At 38.5% G+C, this 21,686-nt stretch overlaps 2 protein-coding genes across 6 annotated transcripts; both read left to right on the forward strand.

The window, feature by feature from the left end:
* Positions 1 to 3,448: 3,448 nt before the first annotated feature.
* LOC106162294 (retinol dehydrogenase 14) lies at positions 3,449 to 17,172 on the forward strand. 5 transcript variants are annotated; one of them, XM_087012717.1, is made up of 8 exons: positions 4,772 to 4,790; positions 5,036 to 5,109; positions 12,094 to 12,320; positions 12,575 to 12,746; positions 14,020 to 14,139; positions 14,459 to 14,623; positions 15,208 to 15,357; positions 15,964 to 17,172. In XM_087012717.1, exons 3-8 carry the CDS (start codon positions 12,135 to 12,137, stop codon positions 16,095 to 16,097), a joined length of 927 nt encoding a protein of 308 aa, XP_086868843.1. In that variant the 5' UTR covers positions 4,772 to 4,790; positions 5,036 to 5,109; positions 12,094 to 12,134; the 3' UTR covers positions 16,098 to 17,172. The 5 variants fall into 5 exon arrangements, with proteins under 5 accessions (XP_086868841.1, XP_086868844.1, XP_086868842.1 ...); XM_087012715.1 differs by lacking the exons at positions 4,772 to 4,790; positions 5,036 to 5,109 and adding an exon at positions 3,449 to 3,628; XM_087012718.1 differs by lacking the exons at positions 4,772 to 4,790; positions 5,036 to 5,109 and adding an exon at positions 3,480 to 3,647.
* LOC147761993 (uncharacterized) lies at positions 11,206 to 12,087 on the forward strand (the record flags this gene model as incomplete). Its single annotated transcript, XM_087014124.1, has 1 exon — positions 11,206 to 12,087. A coding segment is annotated over one exon (627 nt), but the record flags the coding sequence as incomplete, so codon positions are not given.
* Positions 17,173 to 21,686: the final 4,514 nt, after the last annotated feature.

The following is a 21,686-nucleotide window of genomic DNA, read 5'->3' on the forward strand; positions in this document are numbered from 1 at the left end:
CGGGGGTGGTGTGTGTGTGTGTGTGTGTGTGTGTGTTTGTGTGTGTGTGTGTTTCTGGGATTAAAGGTACATACGAACCGAGCATCGGTGGAGCGTGGATTCCCAGTAACACATGTAAACCACTTCTACTAGTTTCTTATACGACTCTAATAAATTCGACATGCCAAGGGATAAACTGAATAGATCACTCGATCAGTCATAAAAGACCTTTAGACTGCTCCTTTCTTTAAATTTTTGGTTGTAAATTTAACCTACTTTCGTGACCTACTTTCCTGCCCCATTGACATACAGCTTAGAATGCCAGCAGAAAAATCCGTTCAAACATCATTTTCGGGTAAAATTAAACAAGGCCTTTTGGTAATTCTCTTAGTTATACTACTTGAAACTATATGCTGGCATTTGGTTGGTTTTTGTGACAAAAAATAGACTTTGCATGCATCTTTAATCGCAATGAAAAGAAAATATAATCTTAGGTTCCTGTCAGTCAGAAGCCTTCGTAATCAAAACTAAATAAATGTAACATAAATATAACAAAAAAAAAAAAAAAAAAAAAAAAACTAGTGAAATAATAAATTTCTGTCAGATAATGCATTAGTAATGTAAATTACCCGAGTATTGCGTAAAAACGATCTAGTAGAATAATAAATTGCTGAAGGGATTAATATGTGTACTGTCGTTTTAAAAAGGGCATTTCATGCACTGAGTAGTATACCAACCATTTTGAGCAATAGTGTACCTGTACCTGTAATGGATCTATCGGTATCTGGATCTAAAAATACGTGGTATGTGGATTTATAAATACGTGGGTTTAATTGGACATCGTATCTATAGGAACGCAAATGTACTAGGACGGTGGTAAAAAATCGGATCTTTCGGTATTTAAATCTAAAAAGACGTTTTTCAATTTTTCCCCCTATGTTTCTATCGGTAACGGGAGTATAGGGACGTGTAATATTTTGGGACTAAATTTTATCCGTACGTCCCAGTGAATTCACTTCCTTGTTTGGTTCCCACTGTTTACGAACTTTGTTCAACCTGCGCGTTTCGCAACATTTTTCCTAAAGCTCCGTACGGCGTCCCGGATGTTATTTCCTCGTATTTGACCGCAAATTCATGCAGAGAATGAAACAACCGTTCGGCCGAGGGGTTACAGAAGGCGATTTAACCAAAAAGAGCAACCACAACTAGCTCGTAAAGTTTTAAATCGTGTTTTTGAGTTAGAGTAGCGAAGTTCTGAAACTTCTGTAACCCCTGACTAGATATTTTAGCTAATTCTAGGTTCAGATTAGTTTTTTATTTATCAATTTTTGGTAAGACAGAGCCGTAACAGCCATTAGGAAATCAGTGACTTTGATCTTACCGCGGACTCACCAAGCTGTTCTGCTGATGAAAAAGCATCTGCACTTTAAGCACCTAAAGAGGATCAAGATATCAGAGTACCTAACCGGAAAATCTTTGATTTGTTCACGAAACCCAAGGATATTGATAAAACGTCCGCAATTCAAGAATATATAGTTTATTTTATTTTTCAAACAAAGTATGAAATTACGTACGATATTGATGAGCCTAATGCTTTTTTTCACCTTTGAACTCGTTAGTGGTCAGAAAAAGGCGAATCTTAATTTAAATCATGGAGATATGCAAAAACTCTAGATTGGTTAATGACAGTCAAACAAAAGTGAACAAAAGTAGTATTTATTCATTCATTTATTTTCGTAACAAAAATAAAAAAGGAAAATTCCTAAAACTGCCAATACGTCATGCCAGTCTCTCCAAAAAATCTCGCTGGTTTTTGTATTACCTAGCTGCTATGATGTCTAATATCAATTTAAATTTATTGGTAAACTGATAACTAACCAAAATCGGATATTAGCCTACATGTACTTATTTTCATTGTGCATTTTGGCATTTTTTACAAGTTTAACCTTAAAATCGTCTATGCAATTGCCATTGTCATATTGGTTGCATGGCATTTGTTAACTATTTAACTTAAATTCATAAATTGAGTACCAAGAGTGTTTCCCACTCAGTTAAAAAATCCATGATGTGTAAATATAATCCAAATTGTTACCATAGCAACAGCTATCATAATGACGGTTTCCATAGCAACAGATACATTAGAAGCCATTATTTTTGTTTTTAGCGATGGCACATTTTTTAGAATTATTTTCATTCAAAAGTAGCCTTTGGGCAGTGATGCTGAAGCCTTCAGGTTGAAAAAAAAATTGACCGCTATTGATAAATTACAGAAAATTATATCTTGTCAGATTCTTCTTGGCATAGTTCAACTTTCCAGAAAATTTCAAATTGATATTTTACTCCATTCAAAAGTTATGCCAATTTTGTGTCAGGGCACAGTAAAAGCTAGCTTGTTAAAAATTTTGTGATGGATCGCTTTTACTAGCTCAATCAAAAGAACTGCTCCGCGGTGAATCTGCAGTTGAATGTAATTAAACCAAAATGAAACGTAAAATAGATTTAATTCTGCTTAATTAAATTTTATTTACTGTATTTAAGATGAAAAAGGAAAAATAAATAATATTATTCTAAAAGAAACAGATATATCCGATGTCTTTGTATTTTTTGCTTATCAAAGAACATTTGCTCTTTTTTATCTGGGACTCTGCAGCTGATGAAGGGGGGGGGGGGGGGGAGGTCATGTCGATACTCCCCAGCACCGTTACTCCACCGCACCGATAATCCCCCTTAGTAATTGTTTGTATTATGCTCATCGATACGACCCCACACCGATAGATCCCCGCACCGATACTACCCCTCAGTATATTATCTGTAATTGTGGGGGCCGGAGTATCGGTGCGGGAAAGTATCGATGCGGGGACGTATAGGCATGTATAAATCTCATACTAGGCAGGCGAGACACCTACCTTCCTATCAGAGACGATTTTTTCTCACATTATCTAGAGGCAAGAAGCCTAACACACTCTAAGTGCCACTTTCAACTCTGCAAGGGGCGCTGTCAAAACACACGTCCTCAGAGGCCCAGCTCTGAATCGTGTTATTTTGGTAAAGTGGAATCTAACTAGGACATGAGCCGACCACCCACAACACACAACACAATAAACCTACACTTGCTTGCCGTGTGCCAAGTTTGACAGCTACACTGTATGCCCGATACCACTATAAGGGCTGCGCAATGGCCAGATCAAAATCACTTTTTAAAGCATAATATTGCCTGTGTTGTGGTACGAGTGCAAGATAGTCTTAGTTCAAACTTCAAACTCCGCATCAGCCACTTGCTTCTTGTCTCGTCTGCACGAGATAACATCAGCGCAGGGCGGAAAGTAATCTCCAGGCGGTCAAACCTATGACGTAGGGCCTACGAGACTTATGACTTCCAAATATGGAGCTCAGGCGGATACAGTTGTGACGTACGAGACTTGTGACTTCCAAATATGGAAGCGCCCATGCAAAATTTTGACAGACAACTTACGAGACTTGTGACTCCCAAATATGGAAGCGCCCAGGCAAAATTTTGACAGACCAGCCCTCAATCTGCCGCTAGTGGCTAGAGTTTCGTATATATATATGAAATCAAGATCGAGCTGGCAATACAGAAATCTAGAACCTAGGGTAGGGAGATAGAGAACGATTATATTCCAGTTTGAAGGTGAATATCGTATGTTACAGTGAGTAGATTTTCATCTTTGTGGAAATTATTACCTCCGCCAACGAGGTTATATTTTCGCCGATGTTTGTCTGTTTGTTCGTCCGTCTGTCTGTCTGTCTGTCTGTCATCAATAATAACTCAAAAGGTTATGGACCGATTTTGATGAAATTTTCAGGTACTGTCAGAAGTGGGCCAAGGAACAGATTATTAGTTTTTGGTGGTTATCCGGTTCAATAATCAATCAATAAGCAAATATATCGAAAATTTAGGGGTGGAACGGCATTGGATGGAGGGTCCTACTAAACATAGAAATGGATCCGAATGGTACAATATAGACCTGTAGGTACGCATTGCAAACCTCTCTAAGATTGCATTCGAGTTCTACACAGTGAAAATTAACTTACTTTTGCCCAAGACGTTTTATTGAATTTTCTGGCGAGACAACACTCGAGGTTGTGATAATTATGCAGGTAAATGTTTAGTATTGTAAATATGTTTACAAAAGAAAAAAATTTTGTAACGCCAACATTAATGCAGTACTATAGAGGAATCTCAATAGGGTTATTCATATCATGTTAATAAGCTAGATATTAAGTTTGAATAACAGCTTTATTGGAATTTTTTGTTGTTTTATTTCAGATTTTTTTAAAATTATTTTTCAAACACTAACATCTTCAAGATGTGACTTTTAACTCCCATCCACCAGAAGCTCTGTGCATTTTCTGTATTTCCACATGAGCAGTTGTATTGGTTTTTATGTCTTTAAACAATAGAGCCTATGTAATATTATTTTATGCACTGTCATCATTTTTCACATATTGGGATTTTCATTATGTATTATATATAATAAATTCCTACACACACACACATCCTCCCGTTGTCTGTTACTCATTTCTCAATAAGTGTATTCATTTATTGATCTGTGATGTGGATTCCTCACGTTAGGACATGTACCAGTAGTAAATCAGGTCAATAATCACATCAGTAACTGGGTCACACATACCTGTTGTTGTGTTGTTACAAAAGGTGAAGGGTTTCTTATGCAGCTGGTTAAATATAGTGCTGAGTCACCGCGCAGGCTGCGTGAATTGGAGTTATTTCTCCAGTGTTGTTATTTCTTTGCAGTAGAGAGTGCAGCTGACCTGCCAGTGGTAGTCTAGCTGTGAGTATCTGTGTGATAGATACAATACGAGTCGCCGAGTAATTTTCACGTACAGCTCGGCGACGAGTGTTGTATCTGGCTTAAACCACGGCCTCTGATTGGCTACTATACTAGTAGTGCAACAGACCGTGGAACGCACTCGTACATGTATGTCAAATACAGCACGGCCGAGTCTTTTGTTCTACGCGCTAGCCGTGGTTTAAATTGGAGTTATTTCTCCAGTGTTGTTACTATATCTTCTCCAGTAGTGAGTGCAGCAGATCTGCCGGTGGTCTGCGAGTATACTTGGCCTTGCTGACATCTTCAGGAGAATTTATTGGTATAACTAACCAAGTTTCTTTTTCATTATAATATATTTACACTGTACTACAATTTGAGAACTACAATTTGAAGTTGAATTGAGTGATGGCAATGTACAAGTAGAAGAACAGTTGCACCCTATCTTGATTATTTTTTATTATTTTTATTATTTTTCCAAATTAGGAGATGAAGGATACATTATGTGCAGGGTATTATTTGGCAGCCTGTAGTTTCTCCCCCCCCCCCCCCCCCAAATACTGGGATGTATGTACAACAGTACTGGGTCTCTGCTAACTGGATCTGGGTCATATAAGGTCATGTGCCCTGAACTGGTATAATTTGTGTTACATAGGGTAATTAAACTGCCGTGTGGGTTTCCTTAGAAAAATCTTTGTGAAATTTGAACAAGCATTGTGAATATATATATATATTCTGAAAGCCTTTTTCAAGAGCAATGTAAATATCTGCTTTGTAAGTCTCTTTAAAGGAATGGCCCTGGTGACAGAAATGAACCTTAATTACCTTATCTCCACTCTAATTATCAATTAAAACGATATTTCAAGTCTAGAAAACCTGTTCATTACCTAGTGCAATGATCATGAAATCTTTACTCAAATGTAAATTTTTAGTGTAAGAATTAAGAATTCATTTGAGTAAATGTAGCACCATAATGAAAAGTTTAGCAATTAGGCAATTTTAACACTAAATTGACAAGAGACCACCTTTTGGTACTCACTTTGGACTGGATGTGTGAGAGGAGATAATTACTTTGCCACTACAGTTGAAGTTAGACCAATTATAGTCTTGCACACTGGAGTTTCAGTTCGTTTTTAGTCTTTGTAATATGATGGCTCTTTACTGAGTCCAACGTGCTGGACTCAATTCAGGAGAGAGACAACAACAATGCGTCTGACTTCTACGAAAGTTTATTGTGAAGTGCTAGGCTTGTATATACATGTACATTAAAAAGTATGAGGAACACCTGTTTACTTTAACAATGGCTGAGAACTGTCATCAAGTGTAATCTGTAGGTGACCAAGGGTCATTCAAAGAATGCCACTAATGGAAGCTTGTGAACTTTGATGACATTTACCAAAAACAAGAAGATAATGTTACATCTCCCTTTCTTCAATCAAATGTCCTGGGTGTTAACAGTCATAGTCTTGGTGAAATATCCCTGCACTGGCAATATGTGCTTGTTAGTCCTGCCTGTCAGATATGTGTATCCAATAGTGAACATATACTGTCATTGAAAAAATTCTTGATAAAGTTAAGTTCATATCCTTTTGTCCAAGGGTAATTTCCTCTAAAGTCTTTTATATCACTTTGCAAAAATTACATAGATTCTATAATTTTTTGTTTGCAAACTCTGCCAGCTCGTGTTACATAGGGCTGGGGCGAATGACATTCATCTTTCTGAGGGGTTGATTTGACTTTAACTGGGGACTTAACTGGGGCATTTACAGCAGGCTTTGGGTGATCTGCTAGAATTTTAAGATCACTGGATTTATTAACCAGATTCTCAGTGCAAATAGGCACTTGTGGGTCAGTGTCATGAGGAACATTGGGCTCTTTTGTTTTGAGAATATGACGCCTGTTACGTCGATATATACCACCATTAGGAGCTTGTAAAACAAATGAATTTTCATTCACCTTATCAATGACATTGGCAGGTTTCCATAACTTGTCATTTCGCTGAAATCTGACTGACTCACCTACAGTTATAGGGGGAAGGGGTCGGGAACCATGGTCATAAAATTTCTTCTGCTTTTGACGACTTGAATCTATCTTATGTTTGACCTTTCCAGGATCAATGAACTGGGGACACAACTGTTGATTGGTGGCAGGTAAAACAGAACGCAACTGCCGTCCTTGTAATAACTGCGTTGGGGAGTATCCGATGTCAAGGGGGGACACCCTGTATTCCAATAAGGCCAAATTAGGGTCAGATTTATCAGACTTTGACTTTTCAAACAGTCTCTTTACAATTTGGACATATTTCTCAGCTAGTCCGTTGGACTGAGGGTAATTGGGGCTAGAGGTCACATGTTTGAAATCATATTGCTTGGAGAAATCAGTGAACTCCTGAGAGGCGTACTGAGGACCATTGTCTGAAATGACAGTTTCTGGGATTCCAAATCTAGCAAATATAACCTTTAACTTGCTGATTACCTGATAACTTTGAGTAGAGGTAAGTTGAGCTACCTCAAAGTATCGACTGTAATAATCAACTACAACTATAAAATCCTTTCCATCCCATGTAAACAAGTCAGTGGCAACTGTTTGCCAGGGGTAATCAGGGATGGGGTGTGGCTGCAAAGGTTGTTTAGGGTTGTTATTTCTCTGCATGAGACAAATGGGGCACTTGGAAACAAAATCATTAATGTCTCCTGACATGCCTGGCCAAAAAATTGCTGATCTGGCTCGTTTTTGGCATTTCTCTATTCCTTTGTGACCTGTGTGTATAGAATGCAGCATTTTCACCCTTAGTTTCTGGGGTACGATAACCTTTTGACCTTTGAGCAGTAGGCCATCAATGTAAGACAATTCGTCTCTGTGATTCCAAAATTCTATAATCTCAGAGGGGCAATCACTCCTTTTAACAGGCCAACCATTTAAAACGGTTTTGCGCAAAGTCTGAAACTGTTCAGTTTGTTCAGTTTCTTGACGAATTTCGTCTAACTTTCTATCACTAATAGGAATTTTTGAGAGCACTGCATGTACGTGTGCATCCATTCCTTTAGCGAGCTCTGGGTAGGTGTCTTTTACAAAATTGCGAGACAATGTGTCTGCAAGTGGTATCTGTGTACCTGGTTTGTAAATTACCTCCAGATCGTATCGCTGTAATTGTAACAGCATTCTCTGCAAGCGTGGAGGGGCTGTATTCAAGGGCTTCTTGAATATAGGAATTAAAGGTTTGTGGTCTGTCTCCACTACTACTTTACGGCCATAAACGTATTGGTGAAATCTCTTACACCCAAAAACTATCCCAAACATTTCTTTTTCTATTTGGGCATAGTTGATTTCTGATGTATTGAGAGCTTTGGATGCATAAGCTATGGGTTTTCCATCCTGCAACAGTGCAGCACCTAAACCATACTTAGAGGCATCAGTCTGTAAGGTAGTGACCTGGCTGGGGTCAAAATACGTTAACGTAGGACTTGGGGCCGCTGTGATTACCTCTTTTACTTCATTCAGAGCTTTCTCATGCTCATCGATCCAATGAAAAATCATGTCTTTTGCAAGTAACTTGCGAAGGGGGCTGGTAATCTCTGAAAGGTTGGGAGCAAATTTAGCTAGGTATGTCACCATACCCAGAAAAGTCTCTAACTCTTTCTTATTAGTCGGGGCTTTCATCTCCCTAATTGCTTTGACCTTTTCCGGGTCAGGCTCTAAGCCTTTTGATGTGATAATGTGACCAAAATATTTTACTTTAGTCATGCCGATTTCCATTTTTTCTCTGTTGAGTTTGATCCCACACTCACGTGACCTTTGTAAAACATTACACAGATTTCGGTCATGCTGTTCTCTGTTTTTTCCAAACACTATGATGTCATCTACTAAGGCTATTACACCGTCAAGACCCTCAAAACTTTCGTCTACCCTTCTCTGAAACTCATCCTGCGACGATCTCAAACCAAAAGGCAGTCGCAGATATCTGTATCTACCAAATGGCGTATTAAACGTCGTAAGGTATGAGGATTCTGTGGATAGTTTAATTGTCCAATACCCTGACCTGGCATCCAACTTGCTGAAGTATTGAGCACCTGCTAACTGGGGTAATACTTCCTCTAACGTTCTAGGGGGGTAATGGGGTCTCAAAATAGCTCTATTTAGGTCTTTGGGATCCAGGCACACACGTACCTTACCTGAGCTTGATTCAGGCTTCTCAACAATCACTAGAGAATTTACCCATTCTGTGGGCTCTGTGACTTTACAAATCACGTCAAGCTTCTCCATACGCTCAAGTTCATTTTTGAGCTTTTCATGAAGTGCATGCGGCACTTTGCGAGGGGGGTGAACAACAGGAATTACATCGGGATCAGTGTGAATTACACATTCACCTGGGAACAATCCTATACCCTCGAATACGTCTTTGTATTCATGCAATATTTGGTCTTTACCAAACTCGGATTTGTTCAGATTTTGGCTGGGTTTACTAGAATCTCTTTTTCCGACCAGCTCTCGCTTCACATCAGCATCTACATCGCAAGCATACACTAACTTAATCAGGCACAAGTCCAAACATGCTTTCAAACCAAGTATCGGTGAAGATTCTGTATCAACGACGTGAAACAGAAGGCCAATGGACTTTTTCTTATACTGACAAGTGAAATTTGCAGACCCTAAGTTTTTTAGTGAGTGACCATTATAAGCAGTAAGCTTCTGACTAGGAGGTTTCAGGTCGTCTACATGACCAATTGAGTCAAACACATGCTTGGGTAAAATATTCACTTGAGAACCTGTGTCAATCTTAAACTTAACATTGATCTTTGCTGGACCAATTTCTACATGGCAAAATGCTTGATCTAAACCCTCTGACGTGTCAATACTATCTACAATGAATTGTGAATCTGAATCAGAATCAGAATCGGGCTGATCTGGCAAAGCTTGCAACTCGTTAACATGTTTCTTAGCAATACTTTTGCGACATTTTTTTGCAAAGTGATTGAATTTCTTACAGTTATTACACTGTTTACCCTTAGCTGGACATCTATCAGTCTTGGCATGCTCGTAGCCACAATTGTCACACTCATGTCTGTCCTGCTTTTGCTGTTTCTTCTGTCTGTTCACATGTCTCCAGTTGCCTGTACGTGGAGGTTGTTTCTTAATGCTGCTGACCTCTTTCCCCATTGTCTTGAGTTGTTCCATTGAATACTCGTACGACTGGGCTATCTGCACGGCTTTGTCGAGTGTCAGCTAGTCACCTTCATTTATGAGCTTTTCCCTCACTTTCTCTGATGAGGTACCAAATACGATCCTGTCTCGGATCATCTCTTCTGCATTTGTGTATGCACAGTCAACAGCAAGTGTCCGCAAACGAGTAATAAATTGTTCAACGGTAGATGCACCTTGAGTTTCATTGTTAAACTTGAACCGCGCGAAGATGGGATTCAGTTTCGGCTGCACATGGGCTTTAAAACGGTCATAATATGACTGCAGCTTGTCTGGTTCGTCCAGATTTGTCCAAGTTGACTTTATTTCTCTCCCCTTGTCTCCTATCCATAACAAGAGATAAGTCACCTTCACTTTCTCTTCCTTTTCCTTTAGTGGCCCATTAAAAATAAGTTCCACGAGACTGTGGAATTTTTTCCACTGTTCAGGAAGATTAGACGCACTCCAGTCCATGGAAGGTGTTGGAATACCAGTGAGTTCCATGCTAACAGTTAACACAATGTTAGAACTGCCACGGATCGTCACTGTTGCCTATGTCTGGCAACCACTTCTGACACCATGTAATATGATGGCTCTTTACTGAGTCCAACGTGCTGGACTCTATTCAGGAGAGAGACAACAACAATGCGTCTGACTTCTACGAAAGTTTATTGTGAAGTGCTAGGCTTGTATATACATGTACATTAAAAAGTATGAGGAACACCTGTTTACTTTAACAATGGCTGAGAACTGTCATCAAGTGTAATCTGTAGGTGACCAAGGGTCATTCAAAGAATGCCACTAATGGAAGCTTGTGAACTTTGATGACATTTACCAAAAACAAGAAGATAATGTTACAGTCTTAAGATCAAATTAAGAGTCCTTACTTAATCTTTAAGATTGCTTCAGCTAGTTTTAGACTTAAATTGCACTTTAATACCAAATCAGGGCCACTAGTGTTTATCACAGCAATATTGCAAATATCATCTTGAGTATGTGAAAACAGTTTCATTAAATCTCAGTTGTGATTGTCAGAAATTTGATTTACCTGTTGACTGTTTTGTCTGTTCACTCTGACAGACTTGGTCACAACTGAATTACTGTTTAGGTGAAGGTGAAGGTGAACAGGTAGTAACCTCAGTCTTGCTAGGTCAGTCCCTCTAGCCTCGTCCTCCTAGGGTGGATTTGACCATTTTTTGGGACTCTCAACTTGAGTATGCTGCAAGGCTCAAATTAAATTTCTGTGTCCCATCCCCCATGTCCCATCCTCTGTCCCAACCTCTGTGTCCCATCCTCTGTCCCAACCTCTGTGTCCCATCCTCCATGTCCCATCCTCTGTCCCAACCTGTGTCCCATCCCCCATGTCCCATCCTCTGTCCCAACCTCTGTGTCCCATCCTCCATGTCCCATCCTCTGTCCCAACCTCTGTGTCCCATACTCTGTCCCAACCTCTGTGTCCCATCCTCCATGTCCCATCCTCTGTCCCACCCTCTGTGTCCCATCCCCCATGTCCCGACCTTCATGTCCAAACCTCTGTGTCCCATCCCCCATGTCCCATCCACTGTCCCAACCTCTGTGTCTCATCTTCCGTGTCCCGTCTCCCATGTCTCATCCTCTGTCCCAACCTCTGTGTCTCATCTTCCGTGTCCCATCTCCCATGTCCCATCCTCTGTTCCAACCTCTGTGTCTCATCTTCTGTGTCCCGTCTCCCATGTCCCATCCTCTCTGTCCCATTCTCTGTTCCTTCCTCTGTGTCCCGTCTTCCATGTCCCATCATCTGTACCCATCCTCCATGTCCCATCCTGTGTCCCATCCTTCATGTCCCATCCTTCATGTCCCATACACTACTACACCACACCATGCTTGATGACCCATGTCACATGAGACATTTTGTCAGGACATGAGTGTCACTATCTGAGACATTTTGTCAGGACATGAGTGTCACTATCTGAGACATTTTGTCAGGACATGAGTGTCACTATCTGAGACATTTTGTCAGGACATGAGTGTCACTATCTGAACAGAAGCAGTAAATATCCATATAAAACATGGTTGCTTAATTAGTGATTTGACCAGTTGACTTTATAATCCTGATCAAATATTAAAGCCAATGTTATTTCCCTTACAGCTATCAGTATAGTCAAGTTGTGAAGTGTCTATAGTCCCAGTATGAGTAAGAAGACAATCATTATCACAGGAGGCAATTCAGGCATTGGGTTTGCAGCAGCCAGAATCCTGGGTAGATCAGGAGACAAGTATACAGTGATCTTAGCCTGTAGATCTGAGGAGAGAGGACAGGAGGCTGTGAGGACCATCAAAGAGGAAAGCCCCAATGCAGATGTGGTCTACATGAATGTGAGTACTTCAGTTTACAAAGTTGACAAAGTCTCACTTCATGTGGAGACCTTTTATTAATGTGATTGCCTATGTCAGATATATTACATATGAAAACAAATGAAGCACTTGTGAAGTTAATTGATGATAATTTTAAAGTAATATTTACTGCACTTCAATAAGGCAAAAAGAAAATATATCACAATTTAAGAAAGACTTTTATCCACAGTTTTTACCAATTGAAGCTTCCCTTTCAAGTGTGATTTTATTTCTAGTTGGACCTGTCAAGTATGGCATCTGTTCACAAATTTGTGGAGAATTTTCATGCCAGCGGACGCAGGCTTCATGTTCTATGTAACAATGCAGGAATGAATGTGGGCAACACTTCCAACACACCACAGATTACCCAGGATGGCTTTGAAGTTACCATGGCAACAAATCATCTGGGTAAGTTACCATGGGAACAAATCTGGGTGAGTTACTATGGTATCAGATTATTTAGTAAGTTACCATGGGAACTAATTTGGGTAAATTTCAAAGAAATCATACTGGGTAAGTTACAATTGTATGATGGAAACAGATAATTTGGGTGAATTACAAAGTTTTTTCTGTTTGTAAGTGATTTTCAGATTTTCATGAAAATTTCATGGTGTTCTCATAAATGATTTTACAATATGCATATTCACGTTTGTTTCTTCAGTCACAATGTTCACCTAGCATTTACATTTTCCATTTTTTCAAATATGAGTTTCTGTGTTTTTTTTTTTCTTTTCATCTTAATCCTAAAGGTTTTTTTGCTATTGTTGAATAATTGCCGTCAAACAAATATTCAATCTCCAGATGTCAAACTTTAAAGATCAATGCACATGAATCTTTGAGCTCCTCTGAAAATAGTCTACATGTATAACCATTACATTTTAGTGCTCAGATAATATATGTGTGAGCTAATAGATTTTTTCCTCTGGGTACCTACTGTTGGTAGATGGAGAAATTGTAGAAAAAGTGAGTAATTTTAAGCTACTAGGAGTAACTCTGACCTCTGATCTCAAGTGGACAGGACATGTGCAGTTAATTTATTCCAAGTCTTGTGCCAAGCTTTTTTTATCTCAGGCAGTTGAAAAGGGCAAATCTGCCCACTGAGGATCTAATAGTTATATATCAATCAATAATTAGATCAGTCCTAGAATATGCATGCCCTGTGTGGGGGCCTGGTCTTACAGCCGAACAATGTGAATGCTTAGAATCTGTTCAAAAGCGAGCTCTTAGAATTATTTACCCATTTTATACCTACAAGTTTACCCTACAGGCTAGTAATCTCACCTCTCTGAGGGAGAGAAGAGACGTTTTATTTAAGAGCTATTTTACAAAAATCAAGAATTTTAATAAGTTACACCATCAGTTTAAAGAAAAGAATCCAAGAAGTCTCGGGGTCAGCAATAAATTTTTAATGCCAAGAGTGAAAACGGAGCGTTATAAATCATCCTTTATAATGCACAGTCTTTTAAATTTCATGTAAAATTATTATTATTATTATTATTATTATTATTATTATTATTATTACATGTAACTGATGTAAGAGAAGCAAGCTGTACAAGGATGGAAATATTAGTTAATTGTAATTAATAAAATCACTTTTTGTTTATTAGAAATGAATTCTTTTAGTGGTTTATGTGAAATGTAAATGAAGACAAAAGTGTAATCTGAAAGCTTTAATTCCCAGGTCACTTCCTCCTGACCAGTCTGCTGCTTGATGACTTGAAAAGTACAGCTCTTATTGAAGGGGACGCTAGAATAGTCGTCACTGCATCACAGTCACACGACATTGTAAAGGCGAAGTTTAGTAAGTGAACTTTATCAAAGTTACTTAATTGTAACCGTGGTTTTTCCATGCTTCATACCAAAAAAATAAATTAATTACTACTATAATTACCATCTCCTTTTATTCTGTGGGGCGTCTAGGGCACCAACAAAGGTCTTCTACTGCTCTCTGTCATGAGCTAGGTGTTGAATGGTTCCCCAGCTTTCTTCCAGTACAGTCCTTCTCCATATGGTCTTAAGTCTAAGGTCTGCTTCTTAATAAATTAATTAGGATTTTAACTAAATGTCTGATCCTCTCCACGTGAATGGCTGTACTGATAAATTTATCATCTATATTTCAGTGGGCACTAAACCAACCAACTGGGATGATATGAACTACACTACATCCGATCCCTTCAGTTCCACACAGGCATATAAGGACTCCAAGCTGGCCAATGTGATGTTCACCAGAGAACTGGCCAAGAGACTGGAAGGCACCAATGTCACTGTCAACTGCTTCTGTCCAGGTAATATATATATATACACATGTCAACTGCTTCTGTCCAGGTAATATATATATATATATACACATGTCAACTGCTTCTGTCCAGGTAATATGTATTTACATGTCAACTGCTTCTGTCCAGGTAATATATATATATACACATGTCAACTGCTTCTGTCCAGGTAATATATATATATATATATATATATACACATGTCAACTGCTTCTGTCCAGGTAATATGTATTTACATGTCAACTGCTTCTGTCCAGGTAATATATATATATACACATGTCAACTGCTTCTGTCCAGGTAATATATATATATATATATATATACACATGTCAACTGCTTCTGTCCAGGTAATATGTATTTACATGTCAACTGCTTCTGTCCAGGTAATATATATATATACACATGTCAACTGCTTCTGTCCAGGTAATATATATATATATATATATATACACATGTCAACTGCTTCTGTCCAGGTAATATGTATTTACATGTCAACTGCTTCTGTCCAGGTAATATATATATATATATATATGTCAACTGCTTCTGTCCAGGTAATATATATATATATATATATATGTATATCTTTCTTCTAGGAATGATTCGTACCCAAATTGGTCGAAATACTGCTGGCTGTCTCAAGTTCTTGTACAACCTTTCTTTCTGCTGCTGTTGTTGTTTTGCACGCAGCGTGCACCAGGGTGGAAATGACATTGTACAACTGGCTGTCAGCGATGTCGTAAAAGGTAAAGTAAATATATTATTGGTATTCCTGGTACAACTGGCTGTCAGTGATGTTGTAAAAGGTAAAGTAAATATATTATTGGTATTCCTGGTACAACTGGCTGTCAGTGATGTTGTAAAAGGTAAAGTAAATATATTATTGGTATTCCTGGTACAACTGACTGTCAGTGATGTCGTAAAAGGTAAAGTAAATATATTATTGGTATTCCTGGTACAACTGACTGTCAGTGATGTTGTAAAAGGTAAAGTAAATATATTATTGGTATTCCTGGTACAACTGACTGTCAGTGATGTCGTAAAAGGTAAAGTAAATATATTATTGGTATTCCTGGTACAACTGACTGTCAGTGATGTTGTAAAAGGTAAAGTAAATATATTATTGGTATTCCTGGTACAACTGACTGTCAGTGATGTTGTAAAAGGTAAAGTAAATATAATATTGGTATTCCAACTACAACTTACTGTCAGTGATGTTGTAAAAGGTAAAGATATATATTATTGGTATTCCTGGTACAACTGGCGGTAATCAGTTTCATTTGAGCATCAGTTGCAGTTAGTGTTGTCCAGCAGTGATATCAGCTTGTGATATTAAGACAACTTTATTTCAGGAGTAACTGGGCGTTACTTTATCAACCAGGAAGAAGTCACTCCTGCTGCCGAGGCCTTGGATGATGAAGCCTGTAAAAAGCTGTGGACCCTCAGTGAACAGATGGTGGGAGGGAAGAAGGAAGAAAAAGAATAGAGTGAAGAGAGCCACCCCCTCCAAAAGTTTACTATGAAAGAGACTGACACATCAGCTAAAGAGATGCGTTTGATGAAAAATGAAGAAAAAAGTTGAATACTAGAATAATATTTCGAAATATGATACTAAAGTGACTTTTAATTAGGCAGACGGCCATATTACTTCCTTTCTCCATATTGTTTATCCAGGAAATGTGCAAACATCTAGATTTGATGCTCAAGCAAAGTTCCATTTTCTTGGAAATTCCACGAATTATCTGAATACACTAAGCTTCTTTCAGCTTAGATTTATTAGTTATTATCCAAGCAGGTCTAGGAGCACTGTCCGTTTTGTCAAATCAGTGATGTATGTATGTGCATGTGCTTGTAATGTCCGCTAATTTTACACGAGGTTTATGCATCGCTATATTCTCTTCCTTTAGTGGTTTATTCTCAACTGATACCTTTTAATCTATTTTATTATTGACCAGTATTAACATACATTCCATTTTTACAGTTATTTCGCTTTTTATTTTTGTTGATTGTTTGTCAGTAATGTGTATAGATAGACAGATAGATAGATAGATAGATATACGTACCACCACCGCGGCGCTTAATTTCAAGGTCGAATGGGCCAAAATTTTGTAAAAGTGGGAATTTTTTGCAAATTTGTGCCGATTTTCAGAAACTACACAGACCTTACCTATAATATTCAGGGCAGGTGTTACTCTTCAGGTCATCTTTTAATTCACGAGTTTGGGGTAAATCGGTGCACTTTCACGGAAGAAGCGGCCATTAGATGCCGAGAATGAAAATTCTCCCTAGTTCTGGAACCGTAAATGCTAGAGACCTCTTGTTTTTTACATGTTATAGAGCTTTTAAAGGGCTGACTTGTTTAGCTGACTGGTTTTTATTGTTTTAACAATATCACCTCATAACTGGTAATTTTGCATAGTGTTCTTTGCTATACATTTAATAATTTTATAGAGCAAGGCGTATGTGACTTGCTATAATTTCTGGCGTCAAACGAAGTACAAATATTTACATACTGTTATTATAAAATAATATATAGGGTAAATAAAAATATACTTTTGTGACATCTTTTTTGTTACGCTATGATTTCCCGTGGAGGCAGAAAATGAAGCAACCAATGTTCAGACTATGACTTGATTTGACGTGGTATCAGTGTTGTTATAACTCCCGCTTGGTTTGGTATTCACAGACATGTAAACGCTACTCATTTGTTCCCCCCCCCCCCAAAAAAAAAAAAATGGATTCTGCCTCATATTGGCATTGATATATTAGCAAAATTATGTTAGTATTTCATTTCGTTTTTGTTTAAGGTTGACCAAGAGGGCATACGCACCCCCGGGAGTCCCTGTGAAGTTAATGCGAATTAGCTAAGCCGACACAATTCATTGTGCACAGTCTCTTCGACGGCAACCCTTTCCTCTCTTCAATGGCTGTGTAATGTGGACTAATTAAGTATTATGTTTCTTGGCTATGGCTACCCCCCCCCCCCCCCCCCCCGCACACACACATACACACACTGGACAATAGAAGTGTCACCCCTACTGAACCAATACTTTGGGGGAGATAAATGACTGTGGAATGATATGCTCCTGGTTAGACGGGCATTTGTCAAAAGTTTTGACATATCATTCCACACATTTTCTATTATGTTTGCATCCGGACTCTGGGCAGGCCACATCACCCTGCGAATAACCTGTTGGTCAAACCAATCATCAACTGCTCTGGGCCTGTGACAAGGAGCATTGTCAACCTGGTGAACAAATGGATAATTCCTGTCATCAAACATGTTAGTAATAAATGGTAGCAAGCCTGACTCCAAAGCATCGATATATTTCTAGTGATTCATGTTTCCATCAACCACTATCAATTCGCCCACGCCATGGATGCTGATGCAGCCCCACACCATGATACATATGCTGCTCCGGTGCATGTGCATGTGGTTCAAATGCTTTACCAGCAGTTCGCCAGCATCGCACCCGTCTGTCATCAGAGGTCAGACCTAAGCGACACTTATCAGAAAAAAATATGTAGGACCAATTGTCATGGACTGTCCAGTTCCAGATCCTGTTGACCCTAGTTCACTCTACGTTGCCTGTTTTGTAACGATATAAGAGGTTTCAGTCTTGCTACCCTGCTGTACACTCTATGAGCATGTAACCGACGCCTAGGAATTTTCACAGACACATTCTTATGTGTGAAATTGTTCCACTGCGTTGTCAACTGACAAGCAGTGTCGAACTTTGACAACCTGGACATCAAAATCAGTCGTCGGTCTTCACGGCCAGTAGTTTTTTTGGACGACCCATCAGAGGCAATTTGTCTCTTGATCCAGTGTTTCTATACCGAGACCAGACCCTCTGCATGGTTCTGACTGAACAATTCAATTGTATCGATATTCTGACATTGCTTATATTCCGCCTCTTCAGGTTAATAACTTGACGCCTATAACCGTTAGATAATTGCCTGTATCTTGTCATATTGGAGGAAGACAGGAATAAAATTTGCTGTACTTGTACAAGGCCAACAATACAATCCCATGGTAAAGCGGTTTTATACTCATTAGTCACATTATAAGTAGACCAGGTATTATAACTACCCAAGATCTGCCTACTTTTATTACTCTGATTTAGGGGGTAACACTTCTATTGTCCAGTGTGTGTACGTTCACACACACTCACTCTTACATTCGTTATGTTAACCGTGGGGGTTTATCTGAAGCGAGACCAGGTTATATATATATATATATATATTAAAAAAAAAAAAAAAAAAAAAAAAAAACACTTTCATCCCCAAACTGCTGATAGCAGGTCACCAGCCAAATGACCATAGTTAACCTGAGTAGTAATGAAGTCCATAAAACCACCATTTGATAATAGTATAACAACTAGAATGATATCCACGTGTTGTGGCATGAGTTTCGTTAATATGGGGCATATGTTCTTAAAGTGTTAGTTTTTTATCGTGTTTCCAAGTCCTTGGTTTTGGTTTTCCTGGCGTTCATTGTACGTGTGGGCAGGGGACGCGGGGGAAGGGGGGGGGGCAGCCCATTAAAGCTTATGAAACACCTGCGTGTCGTGTATGTGCGTGTATTGTATTACTTTGATAACGTTAATAAGAGAGAGAGCCTATTAGATAGTTCAGGTAGGGTTACACAGATAATGAGTCCCTAGTTCTCACAGTCCTTGGCATTATTAAGATATGGGTTATTAAGTAGCAGCTGATTCTGAGAACAATAGCACGAAGATTACATATACTGAAAAAAACTGTTTACACGAAGTAGGGAGAAATAAAGTGAAAGGCGGCGTGATGGCTTTAACCTACTTATTTTGAGGTATGCTACCTGCAGGCGCTGGAAATTCTCCGAAGTCATTTTTTCTGTCAACACATCGTGTAAAGCTACAAATCTTTCCCAGCGAAAACGTCAAAAGACTGTATTAAATGATGGGTTCTTCTAAAATCTTCAGGAAGGCATGGCACTTAATATGACTCATCATTTGGAACCAAATCATTCAAATTAAAAACAAAATAAAACAGTGATCCCAGGTGCGACAACGGGTCCAGCAATAAAATTTTGAGTAGAAGGTACAAAATGCTCGATTCTATTGCTTTTAGGCATGTTTCCTACACGTCAAATGAGGTAATTACTATTCATTGAACATCCAAACCTAATACACAGCTGCTTTTCACAAACTGAAGTGAACAAAACTTAAAATTGAATGAATTCAAAGTTGTATTCAATTTTTTAAAACGTGCATAGGACAAATATCCACGACCGTCTCCATTTTAATTTAATTTTAAATTTTTAACCATGCCTTTGCATTATGTAAGGAGCCTGAATGTAACGAATGCTCCGGTTAACGTATGTTCTGGGTCATTTAATTTTAATTTTTATATCGCGTTCCACTATATTTTGTATTGATTCAATTAAATTATATATGACGTAATGATGTTTTATAAAGATTTAAACTGTAACTCAAGTGGCATTGCTTAATGGCTAATACTACAATGTAGGTAACGCACGTAGTTCCCCCCCCAAAAAAAAATTCATCTTACCCAAGCAATTAGTGCAATAGAAAACATGCTTTTCTGTTGCTGACTGAAAATATATATTGTGATTCCATGACAGTTTGTCATTTCTGAAACAACATTTGGACCAGGAGTAGAAAATACCTTATTCAATGTTTATTTTACTTTCAGTAGGGTGTATCCCCCTTTTTTAATATTCAGTGACACGCAAATTTAAGCCGCCAAAAACAATAAACTCCTCTATACAGAAGATAATCATAATTTTTACAAGGTTATACTTGAAAGAGATAAATCAAAGAACAAAACCATCGATGATTGAATTTTCAAAGTGAGCAATACGTTTCCACAGCTGGACGTTATGCATTTGTGACAGTAACGTATGTTTTTTTTTTTATTATTCATGGTTCCAGAAGAGTGAAACTCTAATACGAACTTCATCAAGTGGGACCCTAGAATAAACAATCATACTTGCAATCTTTGCACTCAATATTTTGAAGAGCATGCCTGTGACTTTATTTGCACCGCTATATTGGGTTCGGGCGTTTGTGCACCATTGTACATGGGCATGTGAATGGGGGGCCTGGAGGAGTGTTCTGTCTGTCTGTCTGTCTGTCTCTCTCTCTCTCTCTCCTACTTCCTTTCCTCCCTCCCTCCCTCTCCTATATAACAAGTGCACTACAGTCTGTAATACAGCCCTAGATTTTTTCTGTTTCACTATTTCGTCATATTTAAAATTGATTTAAAATTTGGTTGCCAAAGCGATGCGTCGTAGGGCAATTGAATATGTTTAAGAACACCATTGGTGAGTCTATAGAAATCAACACATCTTGATCAGAGTTTATGGCATGATATTCTTGCTGTAGATCATGCTTTATTTTATCACCTGAAATCTTGTAGTTCTGCCTTTGTATTCATTATCTAATATACACCCATTGCTATTGGTACGTGCACAGTGATTTCTTGTATATGCCATGCAGTACGATATGGCTGCACGCTCCATTATTGTATAACCGTCAAGTAAGCACTACCGTGAGCGGTTTGGCTTCATCATATGCGGATTGCACGAACATTTTGTAGAACACGCATGTCGGTATTGTAATTGGATGTGAAATAACAACCTTTTACTTGGAGTCACTGGGTTCATTTTAGCGCACTGCTATCACAGAAAAAAAAAAACGAATTCGATTCCACAGAAAAACTGACGATTTTCTTTGTTTTCCAAATACGTTCTTGACAGCGAAACATTGCATTTTATTGATTGATTTGTTTGAAAGTCAAAGTATTAGATAGTTGTAAGAACGTGACCGTTGGCGATAGTACTAGCAAACATCATGCTTATCATGAGTGATTAGTGCAATCTGTCATTCAATGTGTGTAATTAGTCATTTGTGATTAAACACAGTGTGTGGTGCATACATTCTGATCACGTCAACGTCCGACACACTTGTTGTTCACCAAATATTTGCCAAACGAATCTTTATTTTTCTTTTGAATTTCTGGGTGGTTTTGTTTTGTTTGTTTGGCAAAACGACAGTTTCGAAATTGTTCACCC

The sequence above is a fragment of the Lingula anatina genome, chromosome 5 (genome assembly GCF_051362555.1).
Source record: "Lingula anatina isolate TDL-2025a chromosome 5, LinAna3.0, whole genome shotgun sequence".
Classification (NCBI taxonomy): domain Eukaryota; kingdom Metazoa; phylum Brachiopoda; class Lingulata; order Lingulida; family Lingulidae; genus Lingula; species Lingula anatina.